Source organism: Sarcophilus harrisii, chromosome 3 (assembly GCF_902635505.1).
Source record: "Sarcophilus harrisii chromosome 3, mSarHar1.11, whole genome shotgun sequence".
Lineage (NCBI taxonomy): Eukaryota > Metazoa > Chordata > Mammalia > Dasyuromorphia > Dasyuridae > Sarcophilus > Sarcophilus harrisii.
In genome coordinates this window covers 540369618-540391789 of record NC_045428.1, presented here as the reverse complement: position 1 = coordinate 540391789, position 22172 = coordinate 540369618, and the positions used below count along the sequence as shown (strand labels likewise).

Genomic DNA, 22172 nt, shown 5'->3' with positions numbered 1-22172 from the left:
ACTGTTACTAATTTTTCCCATTTAAACAAAATAATCAATAGGATCAATCTTTTATTAAAAAATCTTCAAGTACAAAATCTTAATCATTTCTTATTCATTCCAATATACACAAATAGTCACCAAATTTTTATCAGTTCTTTCCAAGAAATCTCCTTCAACCCCCATTTCAAATGTTACCATCCTAGGTTTGGATTTATCATGTCACAGCCTAACATCTAACTCCAATCCAGAACTGCTAGAATAACCTTCCTAAAAAACCACTTTCATCATTATCACCTGTGCAGGATGTTCTTAACATCTGAAATACACTGCAAATTTGCCTGCATATGTGTGACCTGGAAAAAGTACAATGAGTTTAGTTTATTTTTAAAATATTTCCATTCAAAACAAATTAAAGTTTAAAAAGCAAAACCCAAACTATTTTGGATCTAGCTATCTAAACAATTCATTTGCTATTAATAGCAAACAGTCAAACATTTTACTTCAATAGTAATTATTAAGTAAATCAAAAGGTCTTATATAAGAAATTACTTAAGAATTTTACAATAGTAAATAACTTAAAATACAATGTGGCAAGACTAAAGCCAAGTAAAGGCTAGAAGGTAGATTGGTAGTAGCTCTCAAAAAGTGGTAAGAGAGAGAAACTCCTAAATAACCATCCAGCCACCATTCTAAACAAAAATCACTATTACATATCCTAGATTTCCAAAAGAGATGGGGACTAGGCAATTAAGAGTTCAAAAGAGGGAAACAGGGCACTTGATACTTAACATTACACATACATTCTCAACACTAGGCATAATAAAAGAATAAACACAAATAAGTTTATTCCATATTCAAAGTCTAGGGTTTGCCAGTCATTAACTGCCTTGTGTTTTTCAGTCTGTATAATTCCCTGAAAGCCAATCCTTCAAAATACTACAATATATTATATATACATGACTAATGCAGAACAATTGCAATAAGCAGAGTCATAATTCTGAACTCTTATGGTAGCTTATAAATTCCTCTATTTCCTAACAGAAATTGGACTTGTAAGAATTAGAATAACTGAGCTAGTTTTTTTTTTTTTTTTAAGGAAAAAAAAAAGCTAACAAATGAAAGTTTGAAATATTGCCCAGGGCTTTGTGAAATATTATATATGTGTGTATTTCCCTTGGTTACTTGGAGTTGCTAGTCAGCTGGCAACTACCCATCAGCTAATGATAACTGAATTTTTTTTTCTAGGCTTGTCTCCGGATTTGTTGATCTTCAGTCAAATGAAGCAAGATGGAAGTTCTTTTCAGAAGAATTTTAGGATCTCTGGATTGAGGAATTCCCTAATGGTTGTAATGAGAACTGGACTAGCAAGGTACTAATCCTGGTCACAAACTGGTTGTGAAACTTCAGGCAAACAACTAAATGTATCTACCATTCATCTTCCTCAATCTGGATAAGATGACAACCTTTTTAGCTCTAAAATTATATGATTGACAATGCTACTTCCAGTACCAATAAGCTACTTCTCTATCATGACAGACTTAAAATCTTCCCTATGTTACAATTTTGACTTTTGATGTGCTTATCAAACAGGCTAAAATGAACTAATATAATTTCCATTACTATCTTTGATCAACAACACTTAGTTATGGCTAAATGAGCTTTAAAGTGTAACATCAAAATCTGTTGTTTAATTTGACAAATATACAATAGCTAGCCAGCATTTTTTAAAGTTCTGAGGTTTGAAATAGTAAAAAATATTTAAAAACCTAATATAACAAAACATTCTTCAATCATTCATCAGCCCCAACAACATCAAATGACACAAGCTGTAGCCAAAGCCTACCAAAGATAATTACTAAATGAATAGCTTACACCCACAACAGTTGCAAATCAAGGTTTTGGTTTCCGTGGTAACTAAATTTATGAACTAGATGAGAGCAGGTATTTGCTAATGTGGTAAGATAAATGATCAAATGAAAATATATTTTCATTCAGGCTTTGACAATTTCAAACTGGATTAAAAGAAAATATTTAGCAGCTTAAAAAGTCCTTATATTAAGGAAATGGACTTTATAACTGTTGCTTAATTTAAATGAAAATCTTGACTGCATATCACATTGACTCACACTGAACTTGAAAGCCAGTAAACCTGCAGGTCTTTCTGAAATTAACTGCTACCTATTTAACTCTCTTTCACTATATACCTGAAGCTGGTTTTTCTTTTCTTTCTTTCTTTCTTTCTTTTTTTTTTAATGGTTTTTACTGATGTCTTCCATTAATTTTATATCACTAGTTTCTACTAGTATCCCTTTTTTCTTCCCTTTTCCAGAGTGCTAATCGATACATTTTTTAAAAAAGAAAATGAAAATGAAAACCAAAGAGTATAACTCATCAATACCTCTAAAAAAGCTAAAAAATATGTGCAATGTATTATACTTATAAACCTCCCACATATGTGGGAGGAGTGGGGTGATACCATCTTGTTTTTAACTATGCTTTTTTAAAGAAAATATTTCTATCAGAGCAAAAAGGTCAAGACTATAAAGGGAATTCATGAAAAAAAATTACAAAGGATGGTGACTTAGCAGTACAAAACTAAAACTGTATTATAAAGCAGCAGTCATCAAAATCGTCTGGTACTGGCTAAGAAATAGGAGTGAATCAATAGAATTGATTAGATACACACAACACAATAGCAAGGCCTATAATAATCTAGTATTTGATAAACCCCCGAACTCCAACTTCTGAAATAAGAACTCACTATTTGACAAAAATTGCTGGAAAAACTGGAAAATAGTATGCCAGAAACTCAGCAGAGACCTACATATTATACCCCATACCAAAATAAGGTCAAAAGGGATACATGATTTGCACATAAAGGATGATACCATAAACAAATTAGGAGAACAAGGGATATTTTACTTATCAGATCTTTGGAGAAAGGAGCAATTTATGATCAAAGAAGAACTAGAAAACATTTTGAAAGGCAAAATGGACAGCTCTGATTACATTAAATTAAAAAGGTTTTGCACAAACAAAACCAACGGAAACAAGATGAAAAAAGATTAAAAGGAAAATACAAAGCTGAGAAAAAATTATTACAGCCAGTGTTTCTGATAGAAGTTTCATTTCTAAAATATAAAAAGAACTGTGTCAAATTTATAAGATTACAAGTCATTCCCCAATTGATAAATGATCACAGGATATGAACAATTTTCAGATGATAAAATTAAAGTCAACTATATTTATATGAAAAAATGCTTTATATCACTATTGTTTGGAGAAATGCAAATTAAAACAACTCTGAGATACTACCTTATACCTCCCAGATTGGCTAAGATAACAGGAAAAGATAATTATCAGTGTTGGAGGGGATGTGGGAAAACTGAGATATTAATGCATTGTTGGCTTGGAAAGATTAATATGAACTGATGCTGAGTGAAACAAGTAAAACCAAAAATACATTGTAAGCAATAACAGCAAGAATGTGTGATGACCAACTATGAAAGATTTGGTTCTTCTCAGTGGTTCAGTGATCTAACACAATCCCATTAGAACGCCATCTGCATCCAGAAAAAGAACTAAGGAGACTGAATGTATATCAACACATTGTTGTGTTCACTTGTTTTTTCCATTTTTTTTTCTCCTGTGTTTTTTCCCCTTTGCTTTGTTTTTCTCTCCCAATATGATTCATAAAGCAATACATATTAAAAATAAATAAATTTACTAGGAAAATAAAATAAAATTTTGTAATGTTCTGTTATGATCAGCTGTAAATGACTTTGCTATTCTTAGCCACACAATGATCCACGACTACTCTGAAGGACTTATGATGAAAAATCCTGATGAATCCTGATGAAAAATTCAGAGAAGGAACTGATTGTATTTGAATGCTGACTGAAGCACTCGCTTCACTTTTTTTCTTTATTTCTTTGTTTAATATTTTTCCCAGTTACATTCAAAATTTTTTACATTTGTTTTTAAGATGAGTTCTATATTCTTCTCCTTATCCTTACACACAATTAAGAAACTACCTGTAAAGTTGTGCAAAACATTTCCATAAAAGTTGTGAAAGAAAACATAGATCTCCCACCCTAATGAAAATAAAAACCCTCAAGAGAAAGAAAGAGAATGCTTCAGTCTGTATTCAGACACAGTCAGATCTTTCTCGGGATGTCCATAGAATTTTTCATCATAAGCCCTTCGGAATAATTGTGGATGATTGTACTGTGAGAAGAGCAAAGTCATTTGTAGCTGATCATCCCAGCACTATATACTATTACTTTGTATACAGTACTATTTACTTTATTTGTATACAGTATTTATTATTTATTTGTATACAGTACTATATACAGTATACTATTACTTTGTATACAGTACATTTCACGTTGCTTAAGTTCATAGAGGACTTTTCAGGTGTTTTGTTTTGTTTTGAGAGCATCCTGTTTGTCATTTCCCATCAAACAATAATATTCTACCACAAACACATAACACACTTTATCGAGCCATTACCCAATTGATGGGCATCCTCTTAGTTACTATTTCTTTTGCCCAGAGAAGAGAGCTACTATGAATATTTTTTGTACATATAAGTCATTTTCCTTTTTTTGTTTTTGTTTTTGTGGTTTTCCCCCCAAATCTCTTTCAGTATTCATGCCTAGTAGTAGTGTTTGTTGTTAGATCAAAGGGAATGCATAAATTTATAGCTGTTTGGACATAGAGATATGGCTCTCATTTTTTATAAATTTGACTCAGTTACCTCTGCGTTTGAGAAATGAGGCCTCATCAGAGAAACCTGCTTTGAAAATTTTTTATAATTACTATTGCTAATTGTATTTTCCCCATTTCTTCTCTTTCACTTGGTCCCTCCTCAAAAGTGTTTTGCTACTGATCACTCCCTCCCCTAATATAACCTCTCTTTTATCACCCTCCTCCCTTCCCATATTCCATTCCCCTCCTATTTTCTTTCAAGGTAAGATAGATTTCTGTACCCCTATTGAGTTATTTCCTCTTTGAGCCAGTTCTTATGAAAGTAAGGTTCACTCACTTCCCCTCTCCTCTCACTCTTCCCTTCTACTGTAAAAGCTTTTCTTGCCTCTTTTTTTTTTTAATGACAGATAATTTGCAACATTCCACTTCTCCCTTTCCCTTCCCCTCAGTACATTCTTTTCTCACCTCTTAATTTCATCTTTTAAAAAGATATTATCCCTTCATATGAAACTCACATCTGTGCCCTCTGTCTATATCTACACTCCTTTTAACTATCATAATAATGGGAAAGTTCTAATGAGTTACAAGTATCATCCTCCCATGGAGGAATGTAAACAGACCTTATTAAGTCCCTTATGATATCACTTTCCTGATTACTTCCTTACGGTTCTCCAGAATCCTGTATTTGAAAATCATATTTTCCTTTCAGCTCTGGTCTTTTTCATCATGAATGCTTGAAAATTCTCTATTTCATTGAAAGACCACCTTTTCTTCTGAAGATTTATATTCAGTTTTGCTGGATAGGTGATTTTTGGTTGTAATCCTAGCTCCATTGCTCTCCAGAATATCATATTCCAAGTCCTCCAGGCCTTTAATGTAGAAACTACTAAATCTTGTGTTATCCTGACTGTGATTCTATTTGAATTGTTTCTTTCTGGGTGCTTGTAATATTTTCTCCTTGACCTGGGAATTCCAGAATATTTCTGTGAGTTTTCATTTTGGGATCTCTTTTAGGTGATAATCGGTAGATTCTTTCAATTTCTATTTTACCCTCTGGTTCTAGAATATCAGGACAGTCTTCCTTGTTAATTTCTTGAAAAATGATATCCAGGCTCTTTATTTGATCATGATTTTCAGAAGGTAGATCAATAATGTTTAAATTATCTCTACTTTCCAGGACAGTTGTTTTTCTAAGGAAATATTTCACATTTTTTCTTTCTTTCTTTCTTTCTTTTGGTTTTGCTTTATTGTATCTTGATTTCTCATTAGCTTCCATTTGCTTGATTATTTTCCTCAGTGAACTTTTGTACCTCCTTTCCCAATTGGCCAATTTTGATTTTTAAGACATTCTTTTCTTCATTAGCTTTTTGCTTTCTTTTATCACTCTCAATCTTTTCCCTAATTTTTCCTCCCTTTTACTTGATTTTCAAAGTCTCTTTTGAGCTCTTCCATGGCTTAAGTCTAAGTCTTATTTTTCTGGGAGGCTTTGGATGTAGGAGCTATGATTTTGTTATCTTCTAAGAATGTGTTTTGATCGTCCTTGTCACTATAATATCTTTCAATGATCAGAAACTTTTTGTTGTTTGCTCATTTTCCTAGCTTACGACTTAGCTTTTAACTCTTTGTTTAAAGTAGGTCTCTGTTTCCAGGGTGAAAGATACACTGTCCAAGTTTGAAGGGTTTTGTGTAGTTGTTTTCATAGATCTTTCGAGGAACCTTACCACAACAAGCACTCTTTTCTACCTTAGAGCTGTTAGAAGTGTCCCTGCCCCACAATAGCTATAAAATCTATTGTGCTAAAAAACACTACCACCAGGATTGGAGCTGGAGCTAGGATTACAACCCAAAATCACCTATCCAGCAAAACTGAGTATAAATCTTCAGAAGAAAAGGTGGTCAAATGGTTGATTGCTTTATAATACAGTCTGAGATTGGGAAGTACTACTCCTTCTTCACTCTTTTTATTTCCCTTTATATTCTAGATCTTTTATTTTTCCAAGTCAATTGTTAATTGTTTTATTGAATTCTGTAAAGTATTTCTTTGATTATTTGATTAACATAGCATTGAGTATAAATTAATTCTGAAAGTATCATTTTTATCACATTGTCACAGTCTAGGCATGAGTACTGAACAAACATTTTTCAAGCTATTTAAACTATTCATTTAATGAGCACTTTGTAATTGAATCTATGCACATCTTCTGTGGACTTTGGAAAACTGACCTCCACATAATTTATGCATTTTATCATTATTTGGAATGAGTTTCCCTTTTTGTTATTGTCTCTTGGATTGTGTTATCATTATATAGAAACGCAGCTAATTTTTGAGGATTTTTTTTTAAATCTGCAACTAATCAATTTATTTCAATTGTCTAGAATTTTCCAAATAAACCATCACACCAATAGCAAATAGGGATCTTTTTTATCTCTTTACCTATCCTTACGCCTTTAAAACTCAAGTCTCACCATGAACAACTCCCTCCCTTACCCATCAAAGCTCTAGTGGCTAACAACAACTGCCTCTAGGATAAAATATACTCTTGGCTGGTTGGCTGTTAAAGTCCTTCGCAATCTAGGTTTTTCCCACCCTTTGCAGATTTATAATATATTCTGCCCCAAGCACTTTAAGTTCTAGTAAAATTGGCTTAGTGGCCAATCTCCTTTAATATATAGTGCACCTCTCATCTCAGTATTTTTGTATAGCCTAGTGTGTTCATCACAAAATCTCTTCAGACAAGTGCCACTTCTTCGATGAGGCCTATTCTTTTATTTGAAGTAGTAATAGTCACCACTCCCTTATGTTCTTACCAAATGACTTTGTATGTATTTTGTATTTATTTAAATGAGTTCAATAACTGACTTCCCTCAGCATAACATAAACTCTTTGAGGGTAAGGATCTTTCATTTTTATCTTTGTCTCTCTACAGCTTAAGATGGTACTGACACAAAGTAGGTACCTAGTACTTTTAAAATCAAGTATATGCATGGCATAGGAAGGAAAATAGCATTTTTTCAAGTAAAACAACAGTATTAGAGAATAGTTGCAAGATATCTAAAATTTCATCTCTATGATAAATCATCCCCCCCCCATTTATGGGTCAAATTAAAAAATAAAATGCAAAAAAAAATTTTTTTACTAAATTACTTTTAATTTACTAAAAGGAAGAAGTTATTCAGTAACTATTTCATTACTATGTACCATAAGTACAGAAGAATAAAAAGACTATTTGTAATATTTCCAATAATTGATATAGAAACTGATTACCTTAAACTGTTTTCTAATTTTAAGTTAGGGTTTCCCCTTATGAATCCAAGAAAATAAAAATCATGAAAAGCCTATAACATTGTTACTTAGACTAATTTTTATTGGTTAACCATATTTTATATATTATTTACTCTCCCTACTTTTTTTCTAGAAACTTTTTCTCTCTGGAAAGGTAGATACAAAAATATAACTTCTTAAAAAAAGAGCTCGAAAAGTGTGCTGAGAAAGTTTTCAACTCAAACTTGCTGAGTTTTAGGTTGCTAGGGGAAATGGGATTTAATAATCCTTAGGGAAACAGCATATTCTATAAATCTATATATGCCGAATGAATTTTTAGAATGATATTCAGCATTGAATTATGTTATTCTATAGCAAAGTAATTTACTAGGTTATAAGCTGTGAGAACATGTCTTTGTTTCTGTTTCTAGGATGGGACTTGGCAAATAGTAAACACTAAACTCTCTTAAACCACATAAAACCTACATTACTCAATTTTATTAAAACAGAAAACCTTTATACAAGGTCCCATATTTGGTTGTTTGGGAAATAATAAGTTGAGTAATATATAATCTCAACTTTCAAGAAACTGACATTTAGAAAAAAAATATCTAAAGTAAATGAGGTTGTTTGGGAAATAATAAGGTGAGTAATATATAATCTCAACTTTCAAGAAACTGACATTTAGAAAAAAAATATCTAAAGTAAATGAGGTCTTCATTTATTCTAATGAAAGCTAGAAAGATAGCCCAAGGATAAAGACTAATGGAGCATTTATATTTTAGGAATTGTTTGCTCCTCAGACTTTGAGAATTCATTGTGGCATAAACCAAAGAGCAGAGTATCTGGGAAAGATGATTACATCACATAGAGAGATAGATATACACACATACATATATATATACATACATGTATAAACACACACAAACACAAGCACTTTAACAAACTTAGGAAATGTGATAAATCCTTTGCTTTCATCTCTCTCCATAGACTTTTCAAGTGCCTCTGTATCCTTGCTCTGTGTCATACTCTATTTTGCCATTCTTGGCTATAGCAAAGCTTATGTCTACCTGTTGACATCTTACTAATCTTTCAGGACTAGGCTCAAGCATAGCTCTTCCATTAATTCTTTCTTGAACATTAGTCTGAAATGACCTCTTCCTATCTGATGTCTCAGCACATCAATTTTGTTATGTACTTAAGATACAAATTAAAATGGCATCTGTATATATGTTCTATACTAAACTGTTTTCCTCTTTCAGATATATCAGAATATAGTATAAAATATATCAGAATATAAGTATCAAATGGTGATCTCTCCAAAGTGCTTGTGTTTGTGTGTGTTTATACATGTATGTATATATATATGTATATGTGTATATCTATCTCTCTATGTGATGTAATCATCTTTCCCAGATACTCTGCTCTTTGGTTTATGCCACAATGAATTCTCAAAGTCTGAGGAGCAAACAATTCCTAAAATATAAATGCTCCATTAGTCTTTATCCTTGGGCTATCTTTCTAGCTTTCATTAGAATAAATGAAGACCTCATTTACTCCCATAATTTCCACTACTTTTATACAGATGATTTCTATGTTTATTTCTGAAACCCAGTTCTTTCCTCAGAGCTACAGCCTCACATTCCAAATAGGGAATCTCCACACAAATATCTAGTTAGTATACATCCAAAAATTATCATCTTCTCCTTTATTCTACTTTTCTTGTTGACGACAGCATATAATCCTAATTGTCCATGCTTAAAACCTAAATCATCTGATTTTTCTGAATAAAATGTATGCATATATTGGACGTAACATATATTTTTACCATGTTTAACATATATTGGATTACTTGCTATCTAGGGGAGGGGATGGGGAAAAGGGGGGAGGAATTGGAACACAGGGTTTAGTAAGAATTAATGTTGAGAATCCAACCATTCTGGAGAGCAATCTGGAATTATGCCCCAAAAGTTATCAAATTGTGCATACCCTTTGATCCAGCAGTGTTTCTACTGGGCTTATATCCCAAAGAGATATTGAAGAATGGAAAGGGACCTGTATGTGCAACAATGTTTGTGGCAGCCCTGTTTGTAGTGGCTAGAAACTGGAAAATGAATGGATGCCCATCAATTGGAGAATGGTTGGGTAAATTGTGGTATATGAATGTTATGGAATATTATTGTTCTGTAAGAAATGACCAGCAGGATGAATACAGAGAGGCTTGGAGAGAATTACATGAACTGATGCTAAGTGAAATGAGCAGAACCAAGAGATCATTATATACGTCAACAACAATACTGTATGAAGATGTAATCTGATGGAAGTGGATTTCTTTGACAAAGAGACCTAATTCAGTTTTAATTGATCAATGATGGACAGAAGCAGCTACACCCAAAGAAAAAACACTGGGAAATGAATGTAAATTGTTTGCATTTTTATTTTTCTTCCCAAGTTATTTTTTACCTTCTGAATCCAATTCTCCCTGTGCAACAAGAAAACTGTTTGGATCTGCACACATATCTAGGATATACTATGACATATTCAACATATATAGGACTGCTTGCCATCTAGGGGAGAGGGTGGAGGGTGGGAGGGAGAAAATCGGAACAGAAGTGAGTGCAAGGGATAATGTTGTAAAAAAATTACCCTGGCAAGGGTTCTGTCAATAAAAAGTTATAATAAAAAAAATACAAAATAAGAAAAAAAAAGAATTAATGTTGAAAAATTAGCCTATATTCCAGCAAAACAAGAACTCAAGGTTCCATAATGTCCCCTTTTCTGTGTATTCCTATGTTTTAAATTGTGTTCTTAATTCATTGCCACTTTTGAAATACTGCCCTTCCTTGAAGGTCTAATTTGGGTACTACTTCTCAATGCCCCCAATTAAATATAATCTCTTCCTCTCTTCCACTTTTCTCTTCAAATTTATGTAACTATGTATATTTTAAGTGTGCGTGTGTGTGCGTGCGTGTGTGTGTGTGTGTATAATGTATATATGTACGTATAGAGAAAAGATGTATCAAAGACCATGGACGGTTTATTTGATTTATATAGTTCCAAAATTTTCCAGAATGATTGGACTCATTCACAGCTTAAACAATATTTTATTCATGCATCTAGTTTCCCATAGCTCTTTTAAGAGTTGCAATTTTTTATTTTTGTTGTGATCTTAGTTTTATTGATATGATCTGAAACTACAGAGCTGCTAAGAAATAAGGAAATGTATAATTTCCCTATTAGCGATTCGGAGTATTTTTTTTAATGCACTTATTGATAGCTTGGATTTCTTCCCTGAAAACTAGCTGTTCACATTCTTAGATCTTTTATAGATTAGGGAATGGCACTTTTTATAATTTATATCAATTTTTCAGATATTTTTGAAAGGAGATCTTATCAGAAAGACATGAAGCAAATATTGTGATTCTTGGATGATTCTAAAGATCTCTTAATTGCCAATTAATAACCTTTTCTCAATTCTCATTCTTCTTTATTTGTGGCTTTAATACTGTTGATCACCCTGTTTTCTCTAGTATTCACCTCTCTAGGTTTTTATGACACAAATATCTAACTATGACATTCTCCTTCTCAGATTCTTTGTCTATAGCTGTAGCCAAATCATGCTTGTTAACTCTGGGTATCCCATAGGGTTCTGTCTTGGGCCCTCTTCTCTTCTTTATACAAATTTATTCTCATCAGCCCCATGGATTCAATTAGCTCTATGCTGATGATTGTCAATTCTACTTATTCGGTCCTAAACCTTTCTGACCTCCAGGATCACATGTCCAACCACCCATTGAGCATCTTAAACTAGATGTTCTATACACATCTTAAACTCAACATGTCCTAAATTGTACTCATTTCCCAAACTTTTCCTCTCTTCTTAGCTTTCCTGTTGCTGTCCAGGACTTAGATACCCCACCTCATGATGTTGATCCTTAATGCCTCACTTTTTCAACCCTCATATTCAACCTATTGCCAAGCACTGTCTACTTAACCTTCATAATATCCCTCACACCTAACCTCTTCTCTCCTCCATTCAGCTACCAAAATCATCTTCCCATATTGCAAATTTAACATCACCTCCCTAATCCACTTCAGTAGCTCCCAATCACTGCCAGGATCAATTATGAGATTTTCTATTTAGTGTTGATAGCAATTCATAAATCTGTTTTCCACTCTCCCACTTTTTCATTCTTCGTATACTCCCCAACTAGATCTATAATGTCCCTTTCTAGCTCAAACATCATGATTCTTAAAGTTCTAATTATTATTAATTTGTCCTCTAGTTATGAACAGTCATTCTAGCCTTAGGATGTTTGTCTCAAAGTTTAAGTGAAACTATATGCAGTATTCCAGTCACTAGTATTGCTGCCATACTATTAAATCCTATACTCTTCCTTCTCATGTCCTTCATTTTGTTGCCTTTTTGGTTCAGCAGTGGAGTGTTATCTAAGTGTGTAATTCCTAATCATAAGTGATAGTTGAGAACTCTCATAATATTTGGATTCTCTCCTTTCTATTTACCAAAAGCAAAATAAAAACTTTCTCTAGTTAATACTCATCCATTTGATCTTTTATTATTTGTAAAAGCTCAATGTAATTCCAATATATTCCTTAAAATAATTTAGTTGCAAAAATATTAAGCATTCATCCTATAACTGCTTCTTGGGGAATCCCTTGGTGATATCTGTCTGCAAGCATTCATTAGGTATCTACTATGTTCCAGACACTGCTAAACACTGAGGATCAAAGAAAAATAAAAACAGTCCCTCTCTTTACCACTTAATGGGGAAAACAAGATTGCATACAAGATTTATCAAGTGAAACTTTGTAATTGTATCTCTATTCTAACCCACCTTCTAAATAAAGGAAGCTTTTCCCAATCCCTTTAATTCTAAGGCCTTCCTCTTAGAATTAATGAATGTGTATGTATTAAAGGCATTGGGAAAGGCTTCCTATAGGAAACTTCCTGGGATGTGTGTGTTAAAGGGGACTGGGAAAAGCTTCCTACAGGAAATACATATACCCCTTTAATACACACATACACATATTGTTTAAATGTGTAATGGGATATATGGAATATTCAGGAAGACTAGTACTTCTGGTGTAATGGCATGCCAAGCCTTTTTCAGGGCTTCCCATCCTCCATCTGATTCACCCAACTCTCATTTGTGACTCCAAGAAGCTATAGCTAGCAGTCGCCGCCACACCTCCATAAGCCATCTTGGCAAACAAGATAAACCAGGTTGAGGGTAACTGGTAGGCCTTAAACCTGTTGTTGGTGAATTAGAGAGATGTCTATCCAAAGCATGTGAAAGCCTTCTCCTGGTAGAATGGGCAAATGAGAATAATATGTTCCAAAGGCCATAAAGGCAGATGAAGCAGGAGCTGTGAAGCACTTAGAGCTTGGTCAGGCAATGGAGACCAGTCATCTACTATATCCTTGGTCATCAATCAGTCTTTAGCTTTCATCCTTCAATGATTTTGGAAGAGAAAATAAGCTGATGAATCTGCTCATTCAAACAGTAAGGCCGATGACTTTGTCCAACTCTGCTCATTCAAACAAACACACACACACACACACACACACACACAATCCCAGGTGAAGACACTAAAATTAAAAGGGATTGGAAAAAGTCTTTTATAGAGGTGGAATTTTACCTACAACTTTAAGCAAATATAAAAAAGGGAGAGAATTCCAAATATGGGGAACATCCCATGAAAATGAAGACAACTATAAACTGGAGTATCCTGTTCAAGAAACAGCAAAGAGGGCAGTATAGCTGAGCTGTAGAGCTGAAATGTGGGGAGTAAGGTGTGAGAACATTGGAAAGAAAGAGGAAAAGGGAACCTAATATCTTTGGTCATTATAACTGTTCCAGTTTGTTATTATGAAATGTAAATTTCACAAAGAAAAACTTGCATGTTAAGAGTTAAAATGACAAAAATTAGTCAACAGAAAATTCTGTTCAGATACAGTGTCAGGATTTAATTTTTCTTATGTGCAAACACCATGTTTAATACTTCAATGGAATGAATTTGTACACCCTTATTTAAAGCTTTTTTTAAAGACTTTTTTGGAATGCTATTGCTGCCATACTATTTTCCAATTTTCCTTGCAATTTTGTCAAACAGAGAGTTTTTATTCCAGAAGCTGAAGTATTTGGGTTTATCAAACACTACTATAGTCATTAACTATTTTGACTTGTAAACTTAACCTATTCCACTCATTTACTACTCTATTTTTTAGCCAGTACCAAATGGTTTCGATGACTGCTGCTTTATAATATAGTGTTATGTCTGATACAACTAGGCCACCTTTATTTGCATTTTTTTTTCATCAATTGCCTTGAAATTCTTGACCTTTTTCCTTCCAGATAAACTTTGTTATTATTTTTTCTAGCTCTGTAATTTCTCACAGTTTGATTGATATGGCACTGAATAAGTAGACTAAGTTAGGCAGAATTGTCATTTTTTGTTATGTTAATTTGGCCAACCTATGAGCATTTGATATTCTTCCAATTGTTTAGATCTAATTTTATTTGCATATAAAGTGTTTTGTAATTGTGTTCATATAGGTTCCCAGTTTGTCTTGGCAGGTAGACTCTCAAATAATTTATATTATCAACAGTTATTTTAAATTTCTCTTTGTACCTCTTGCTTTTGAACTTTATTGGTAACATAGAAATGCCAATGATTTGTGTGGATTTATTTTGTATCCTGCAACTTTGCTAAAGTTATTGCTTCTAGTAATTTTTTAGTTAATTTAGTTAATTAAGTATATCATTATATCATCTGCAAAGAGTTATAATTTGGTTTTTTCATTACCTTTTCTAATTCTTTAATTTCTTTTTCTTCTCTTATTGCTAAAGCAAACATTCCTAGTATAATATTGAAGAGCAACAGTGATAGTGGACAATCTTGTTTCACTCATCATACTGGGAATGCTTCCAGTTTATTATTTATTTATTGTTTATTATTATCTTTATCATTAATTATTTATTATTTATTATTATTACATATGATGTTTGCTGATATTTTAGACAGATGCTACTGATCATTTTAAGGAAAACATTTATTCCTATGCTCTCTGGTGTTTTTAATAGGAATGGTTGTTGAATTTTGTCAAATGCTTTTTCTTCATCTATTGATATAATCTTATTTCTGTTAGTTTAGTTACTAATACAATCAATAATGCTAATAGATTTCCTAATATTGAACCAGTCCTGCATTATTGGTATAAATCCTACTTGGTTATAGTGTATTACTCTGGTGATTAATTGCTGTAAGCTTTTTGCTCCTTGGAATATTTACAAAGTGTTAAGACATTGGAGTTGATTTGATCTTAGAAGAAGATATTTTGGGCCAGAACTTGAAACTAGGTACTAAGTGGAACTGATTGAACAATGCTTGTGTTCACACCTTTAGAGAGCTCATAAGTATCTAAGTACTCAATGGAGTTCACACGTGTAGGGCTTAGTCCGAATTCACACCTCCCTTGAAGTTCTTAGGGCCAGAGAGCACTCTGGGAGATAACCCAGAATCCCTCTCCCTCCAGAAGGTGGAGTTAACCTTTGGGAGATCACATAAATAGAGGGAGCACTTGGAACTTGGGAATTGACTGGAGGTACAGAGAGATTCATTGTATCTTCCAACTTGGTGCTGGCTGGAGAGCTGAAGAAAGCAGAGGCAGAAGCCAAGGACAAAGTTGCAAGATCTCTTGGAGCCAGGCAGAGAGATAGGGCTTGTGGGCTTTCTCCCAGAGTGCTCCTCTGACCCCAGTCAATATTCCGGAGAAATTCTTCTGAGTTGCTCACTAGAACTGCTACTTCTCTGAGAGTGGGATTGTGGGATATCTCCCAGCATGCTCTCTGAAATCTTCCAAACATGTGAACTCGATTGAGATCTTAGATACTTATAAGCTCTCTAAAGGTGTGAACACAAGCATTGTTTCGATCAGTTGTACTTAGTACCTAGTTCAAGTTCTGGCCCAAAATAACTCTTTCTAAGATTAAATCAACTCCAATGGCTTAACACTTTGTAAAGAGTCCAACATTTGCTAATATTTTATTTAAGATTTTTGCAACAATATTCATTAGAGAAACTGGTCTATAATTTTCTTTCATTGTTTTGACCCTACTTGGTTTAGGTATCAGCACCACATCTGTGTCATAAAAGGAATTTTGTAGGATTCCCTTTTTTCTCTATTTTTCCAAGTAGTTTTCATGGTATTAGAATTAACTGTTCTTTAAATGTTTAGTGGAACTCACTTATAAATCCATCTGACCCTGAAGATTTTATCTTAAGGACTTCATTAATAGCTTGTTCATTTTTTTTTTCCTAAAATAGGACTATTTAAGTAATTTATTTCCTACTTTGTTAACCTGGGCAATCTGTATTTTTTTAAGTATTCATTCATTTCATTTAGATTATCAGATCTACTGTCATACAGTTGGGCAAAATAGCTACTGCTTTAATTTCCTCTTCATTGGTGGTAAATTCATCCTTTTCATTTTTTGATATTAGCAATTTGATTTTCTTCTTTCCTTTTTCTAATCAAATTAACCAAAGGTTTATCTACTTTGTTAGTTTTTTCATGTTTATTAGTTCAATAGTTTTCTTACTTTCAGTTTTGTCAATCTCTCCTTTTATTTTCAAAATTTCAAATTTGGTATTTAATTGGAGTCTTTTAATTTGTTCTTTTTTAAAGCTTTTTTAGTTGCACACCCATTTCACTTTCTCCTTTTCTATTTCATTCAAATAATCATCTCAGAGAAATAAAAATTTCCCCTAAGAATTGTTTTGAGTGCATCCCATAAATTCTGGTATGCTGTCTCATTATTATCATTCACTTGGATGAAATTATTGATTGTTTCTATGATCTCTTGTTTCATCCACTCATTCTTTAGGACTAGGTTATTTAATTTCCAATTAATTTTTGGTCTATTTTTTCCCAGCCCTCTACTACATGTAATTTTCATTGCATCATGAAATGAAAAAGATGCATTTGCTATTTTTGCCTTTCTGCATTTGATTTTGAGGTTTTTATGCCCTAATACATGGTCAATTTGGGGGTAAGTTCCATGTACCACTGAGAAAAAAATAAGTGTATTCTCCAAATGTCTATCATACCTAACTTTTCTAAAATTCTGTTTACTCCTTAACTTCTTTCTTGTTTATTTTGTGGTTCAATTTGTCTAGGTTCTGATAGAGCAAGGTTGAGCTCCCCCACTAGTATAGTTTTGCTGTCTATTTCTTCTTGCAACTCTCAACTAATCTTTTGAGAATTTGGAGGCTATACCACTTGGTACATATATGTTTAGTATTGATATTAGTTTATTATCTATAGTACTCTTTAGCAAGATGTAAGTTTCTTTCCTTATCTCTTTTAATTAGATCTATTTTTGTCTTTGTTTGATATGAGTTCAGGATTGCTAGCCCTACTTTTTTTTTTTAATTCAACTGAAGCATAATAGATTCTGTTCCAGCCTTTTACCTTTCCTTTGTATGTATCTCTCTACTTCAAATGTGTTTCTTGTAAACAACATATCATAAGATTCTTGGAAAGCTATTGCTTTAATTAAATTGTAAAAGACTCTTTTTACTGGTTTGCAAAGTCTTCTCATCAAAAAATGCAAATTATGATTTTATTATCAGAGAATCCCATTACACAAAAGTCACACCAATAATGTAATCTAGAATCAGATTCCTTACCATCAATATTGAGCATCATTTTCCACATGGCAGGTCTAACAGACTGATGAAATCCAAACCATACTTCCCTGCCCCCTCCCAGAGGGTGATCATATCCTTCAGGAGCAGAAAAAAAGGAACGGCCCACAGGGGTATATCTATAAAAAGAAAAATCACTTTTTGTATTCAATTGATCTTCTACATGACTTTTTAAACAACCCTTAGAACATATTAGAAACTTTAATTGTAGCATATACAATTATATTATCAAAAAAAACAGAAATGTCAAATATATGAAAATAAAAGGAACATTTTCCTAGTCAGGGAAAGGAAAAAGGACCCAACTGGATTGTAACTATTCATCATTACTCAATGTTAAGTATTTTTTAAAAAATATGTTTAGTAGAATGAGTGTTTTATTTTGACATTCCAAGAAGTCACATGGCTTAAAAATTCAAGAGTTCTATAAGCCTTAGAAAATGCTGTCTAGATTATGTAACTGTTGATGTATAAAAAGTTGCTATAAACAAAAGAGATATTCTTCTATAATTGAACTAAAATATAAGGTGGTAGCACGATAAAACACTCATTCCCAACATACTAGTAATTTAGATTCTACTGTACAGGAAACAGCCAGGCAAATGATGGAAGAGCAGACTTGAATTGGGAAGACCTGAATTTAAAACATATCTATGACATATACTGGAATGAAATCATCTTTTTTTCAAAAGAAACTTACATTCTAATGGGGGAGACAATAAGTAAATATGTATACACAACATAATATGTATATATAACATAACTATAAAGTTAGTATAAATATATACAAAATACTTAAACATATGGTCATTTGGGAGAGGGGCAATAAAAAACGGGGGGTGGGGGGTGGAAATCAGGAAAAGCTTAAGTTTCACATAAAAGATAGTTCTTTAGCTCCATCTTAAAGAGAGGGGCTCTAGAAGAAAGAAGGCATTACAGGTTTGGGGGAAGGCCAGAGCAAAGACAATGATGGGAGATAGTCATGATTGAAGAGTAGAGAAAAGTCCAGTTAGACTAGATCAGAGAATGAGAATTAATGCCTAGAAAGACAGGTCTTATAAAGTCATGTTTAAAAAGTTTTAAAAAACCAAACAAAAAGATTTATATTTTATCTTGAGAAAATAAAAGGCCACTAGAGTTTACTGAGTAGATAAGTTATGTGGTCAGAAGACAGCAACGTGTTAAGATAAACTAAGAAGAGACTTGAAATAAGGATACCAATTTGGAGACCCTTGCAATAATCTACTCGAGAGGTGATAAACTAAGATGGTGGTTATGTAAGTGTAAAGAATGGGTTGGATATGTGGAAATAAAAATGGCACAAGATTAAAATGAGGTAAAGGAGAATGAGGAATTGAAAATAATACCAATGAAGGATAATAGAAGGATGGTAGGACTATCATCAAAAGTAGGGAAATTTGGAAGAAGAATAAGCTTTGGGAAAAGATGAGTTCAGTTTTGGACATGTTGACTTTGAGATACCTCAAAGATATCCAATATAAATATTCAATTCAAATGAGGATGAGAGACTGTAACTTAGGGGAAAGATTGGGCTGGATATATAGATCTAGGAGTCACTAGCAGAGAGATGATAGTTCAAACCAAAAGAACTAATGAGGTTACCAAGAATCAGTAGGGGGAGAAAAGCATCTAAGAAGGAGGCCTGGGAGAACATCCACAGTTGGAGACCATGGTTTGGAAGATAATCCAGCAAAGAAGATTAAAAATCTATACAGAGACAGGAGAGTTTGGAAAGAATTTTCATAAAAATCCAAAGAAGAAATTTATCAACAGTGTCTAATAAAACAGAAAAAAGATTAAGAAGGATGAAAACTGAAACAAGACCATCAGTCGTTCTGCCAAGATAGTTGCTTGAACAGGAGTCTACATAGACATGCCTACTCTAGCAAGGACCTTAAATGTGCATGAGAGAAAGACAATGATCAAGAAATACAATGACAAACTATACTAAATGACTTACCAGAACTATTTAAGAGGTCAGCCAGAAATTCAGGGGCAACAGGAATAAATCTGCCAGTGCTAAAGCAGAGTGACCAGAAATAGGCAATTGCAACCTGCAAACAAAAGGCTCTGTTTCCTAAAGTTCCCTTAAGAAAGCCTAGAGATATTTGAAGAGCCACTGGGTACCAGAGGGCAGCTTAGCCCAGCCCAGCTCAGCTTAAAGCTGAGAACAGTAAAATGGTACCCAGGCCTGGCCAGCCCCAGCCCAGGGCCCTTAATGATCCTAGTGTTCTGATATGATATGCCAAAGAAGATCTTATTGACAGTTTGAATCACAATGATCCATAGAAGACTAATGATGGGAAGAAGTCAGCATAGGAATGTAGGTCACCCAGTATATGATTAGGGCTTTTTTTTTTTTCCTAGCTTTAAAAGCCCTTTATAATCTAATCCAATCTATGTGTTCAATATATCACTATCTTTCCCATATGCTGTGATTCATTCCAAATGATCATCTTTCTAGTCCCTATTCCCACAATCTCCTTTGCACTGAATGCACCATACCTGGAAACAATCCTTCCTCATCGCTACCTCAATGAATTCCTTTCTTCCTTTGAGAGGCAGCTCAAGCACCATTTCCTACATGAAGGAGCTTTTTCTGATTCCTATTTTCCATCTGCTAGTGTCCTTTCTAATAACCTTGTATTTGTTTTCTTTACATTTATTCTATAAAATTTACATGTGTATTTGTTATCTCTTCATCAGAATACGAATTCCTTGAGAGGCTCCATTTTCTGTATTTGTAACCCAATGCCCAGCACAGTGCCTGAAAAATGATAGAAACTTACCAAATGCTTTACTGATTGGCCAAGTCAGAGCCAGATAAGTAGATTTTAAAATATAAGGTGATTTAAATATAGGAATAAAGATATTGCAGTTTAACACAAAGAATAACAAGCCTGAAATCAGAAAACCTAAGTTCTAACCTTAATTCTACCACTTACTGTGTGACCTTGAGCAAGTCAGAATTTCTAAGCCTCAATTTCACCTGAGAAATGTAAACAATATTTATATGATCCAATAGGGTTTTTTGTGAAGATTAAATGAGATTACATGTAAAACATTAAGACTATTGTAAAAATTAATCAGCTAAGAGAAAAGATGAATGTTTACCACAATGTCTATTTTACCACAAATAGCCATCAGAATACAAATATAATGAATACTGACACAATAAGGTATAGGACTTCAAATCTTGGAGGAAAATACAGCTATACTTCAGATGATTGTATATGTTATGCCTGATCAACATAAGTAACCTAATGAGGAAATTTCAAAGAAAAATCTGCACAAATCACTCCTCATTAAAAAAAAATTTTTACAAAGAAAATAAGAAGACCCACTTCATGGAGGGTAGATGTCGTAGCACCACATCGACAGCATGAACAGGGTTAGTGCTGATTGGTTTGTCTAGTTCTATAGGTTCAGGTAAAGCCCGTCCTGTCAGAACTTCATGCAGCAGATGCCAGCTCACCCGAGAAACAAATTTTATTGACACCTTGAAAGGACGATCTTTTCCACCTTCTCCAGGCAATGTAACATCCAAATCTACCTGTTGAAAGGGAAAAATAACCAAATCAAAATCTAACAAGATAACCACATAGCTTTTGATCTTTAATTACAAAGTTCTCCACTAAGGTCCAAAGCTTCATCATGGCAGAGGGGACATCACTAGGCTATCAAGACTATGTCAGTAGGACGTTATAAGCCATGTTCTGCATCAAAAGAAAAAAAGGTTTCAAACATGGAGCCAGACTTTAAAGAGTACCTTTAGTGGGAGGCCTAGCCAGGCTGTAGTCAAGAAACTTCATCACTAAAATGTTGACAAAAGGATTGATTTTTTTTGGTTGTTAAAAACTACTGATTCAAGCAGAGACAGAATGCATGTAACAGTTAACACAAATGCTTAAAATATTAGAGCGATAGTTGCAAAAACAACCAAGTAAAAGTACAAATTTATGTGAAAGCTTTAAAAAATACATACATTAGAGAGGATTGTGGAAAGATAAGAGTGGGTCAGAGAATTTCAAGCTTTCCAGATTTCCCCCACAAACAAAACAAAATTGTACCTCAAGGCAAACAAAGACTAGTGAAAAACAAATAAGATCTGGGGCAGAACAGTAGTCCTTCTGGAACAACCAGAAAAGATCAAAAGAAAAGACCCCAGGACTGAGTTTTGGCCAGTGTGAAGTGTAAACACCTTCTAGCTCCCTAAAAACAGGAAGGGTTGGGAGAGCCCTGGGATTAGTTGGGCTCTTAGGTAGCTTTAGCCCCAACCACAGAAACTTTCACCTCCTAGACAGTGTGGGGATTTGGGAGTCTGAGTCGAGGAAGATTGAGGAAAACTTTGCTGATAAGACCCTGGTCAAGAAAGAACCACTACAGAAGTAAGAACAGAAGCAGTGGGAAAGGAAAGCTGCTGGCTGTGGGCACTTACAGGAAGATGAAGTGTTTGGTTTGGGGG

At 33.6% G+C, this 22172-nt stretch overlaps 1 protein-coding gene across 2 annotated transcripts in view; it reads right to left on the bottom strand.

Moving 5' to 3' along the window:
- Positions 1-22172, bottom strand: part of AGO3 (argonaute RISC catalytic component 3) — an 85796-nt gene that overhangs the window by 27785 nt on the left and 35839 nt on the right. For both annotated transcript variants that reach the window (XM_031962138.1, XM_031962139.1), the window contains exons 4-5: positions 21052-21260; positions 17669-17805 (exon numbers count right to left, since the gene is read on the bottom strand). In XM_031962138.1, the coding sequence (XP_031817998.1) occupies positions 17669-17805; positions 21052-21260 (346 nt within the window). The remainder of the gene's footprint in view (positions 1-17668; positions 17806-21051; positions 21261-22172) is intronic.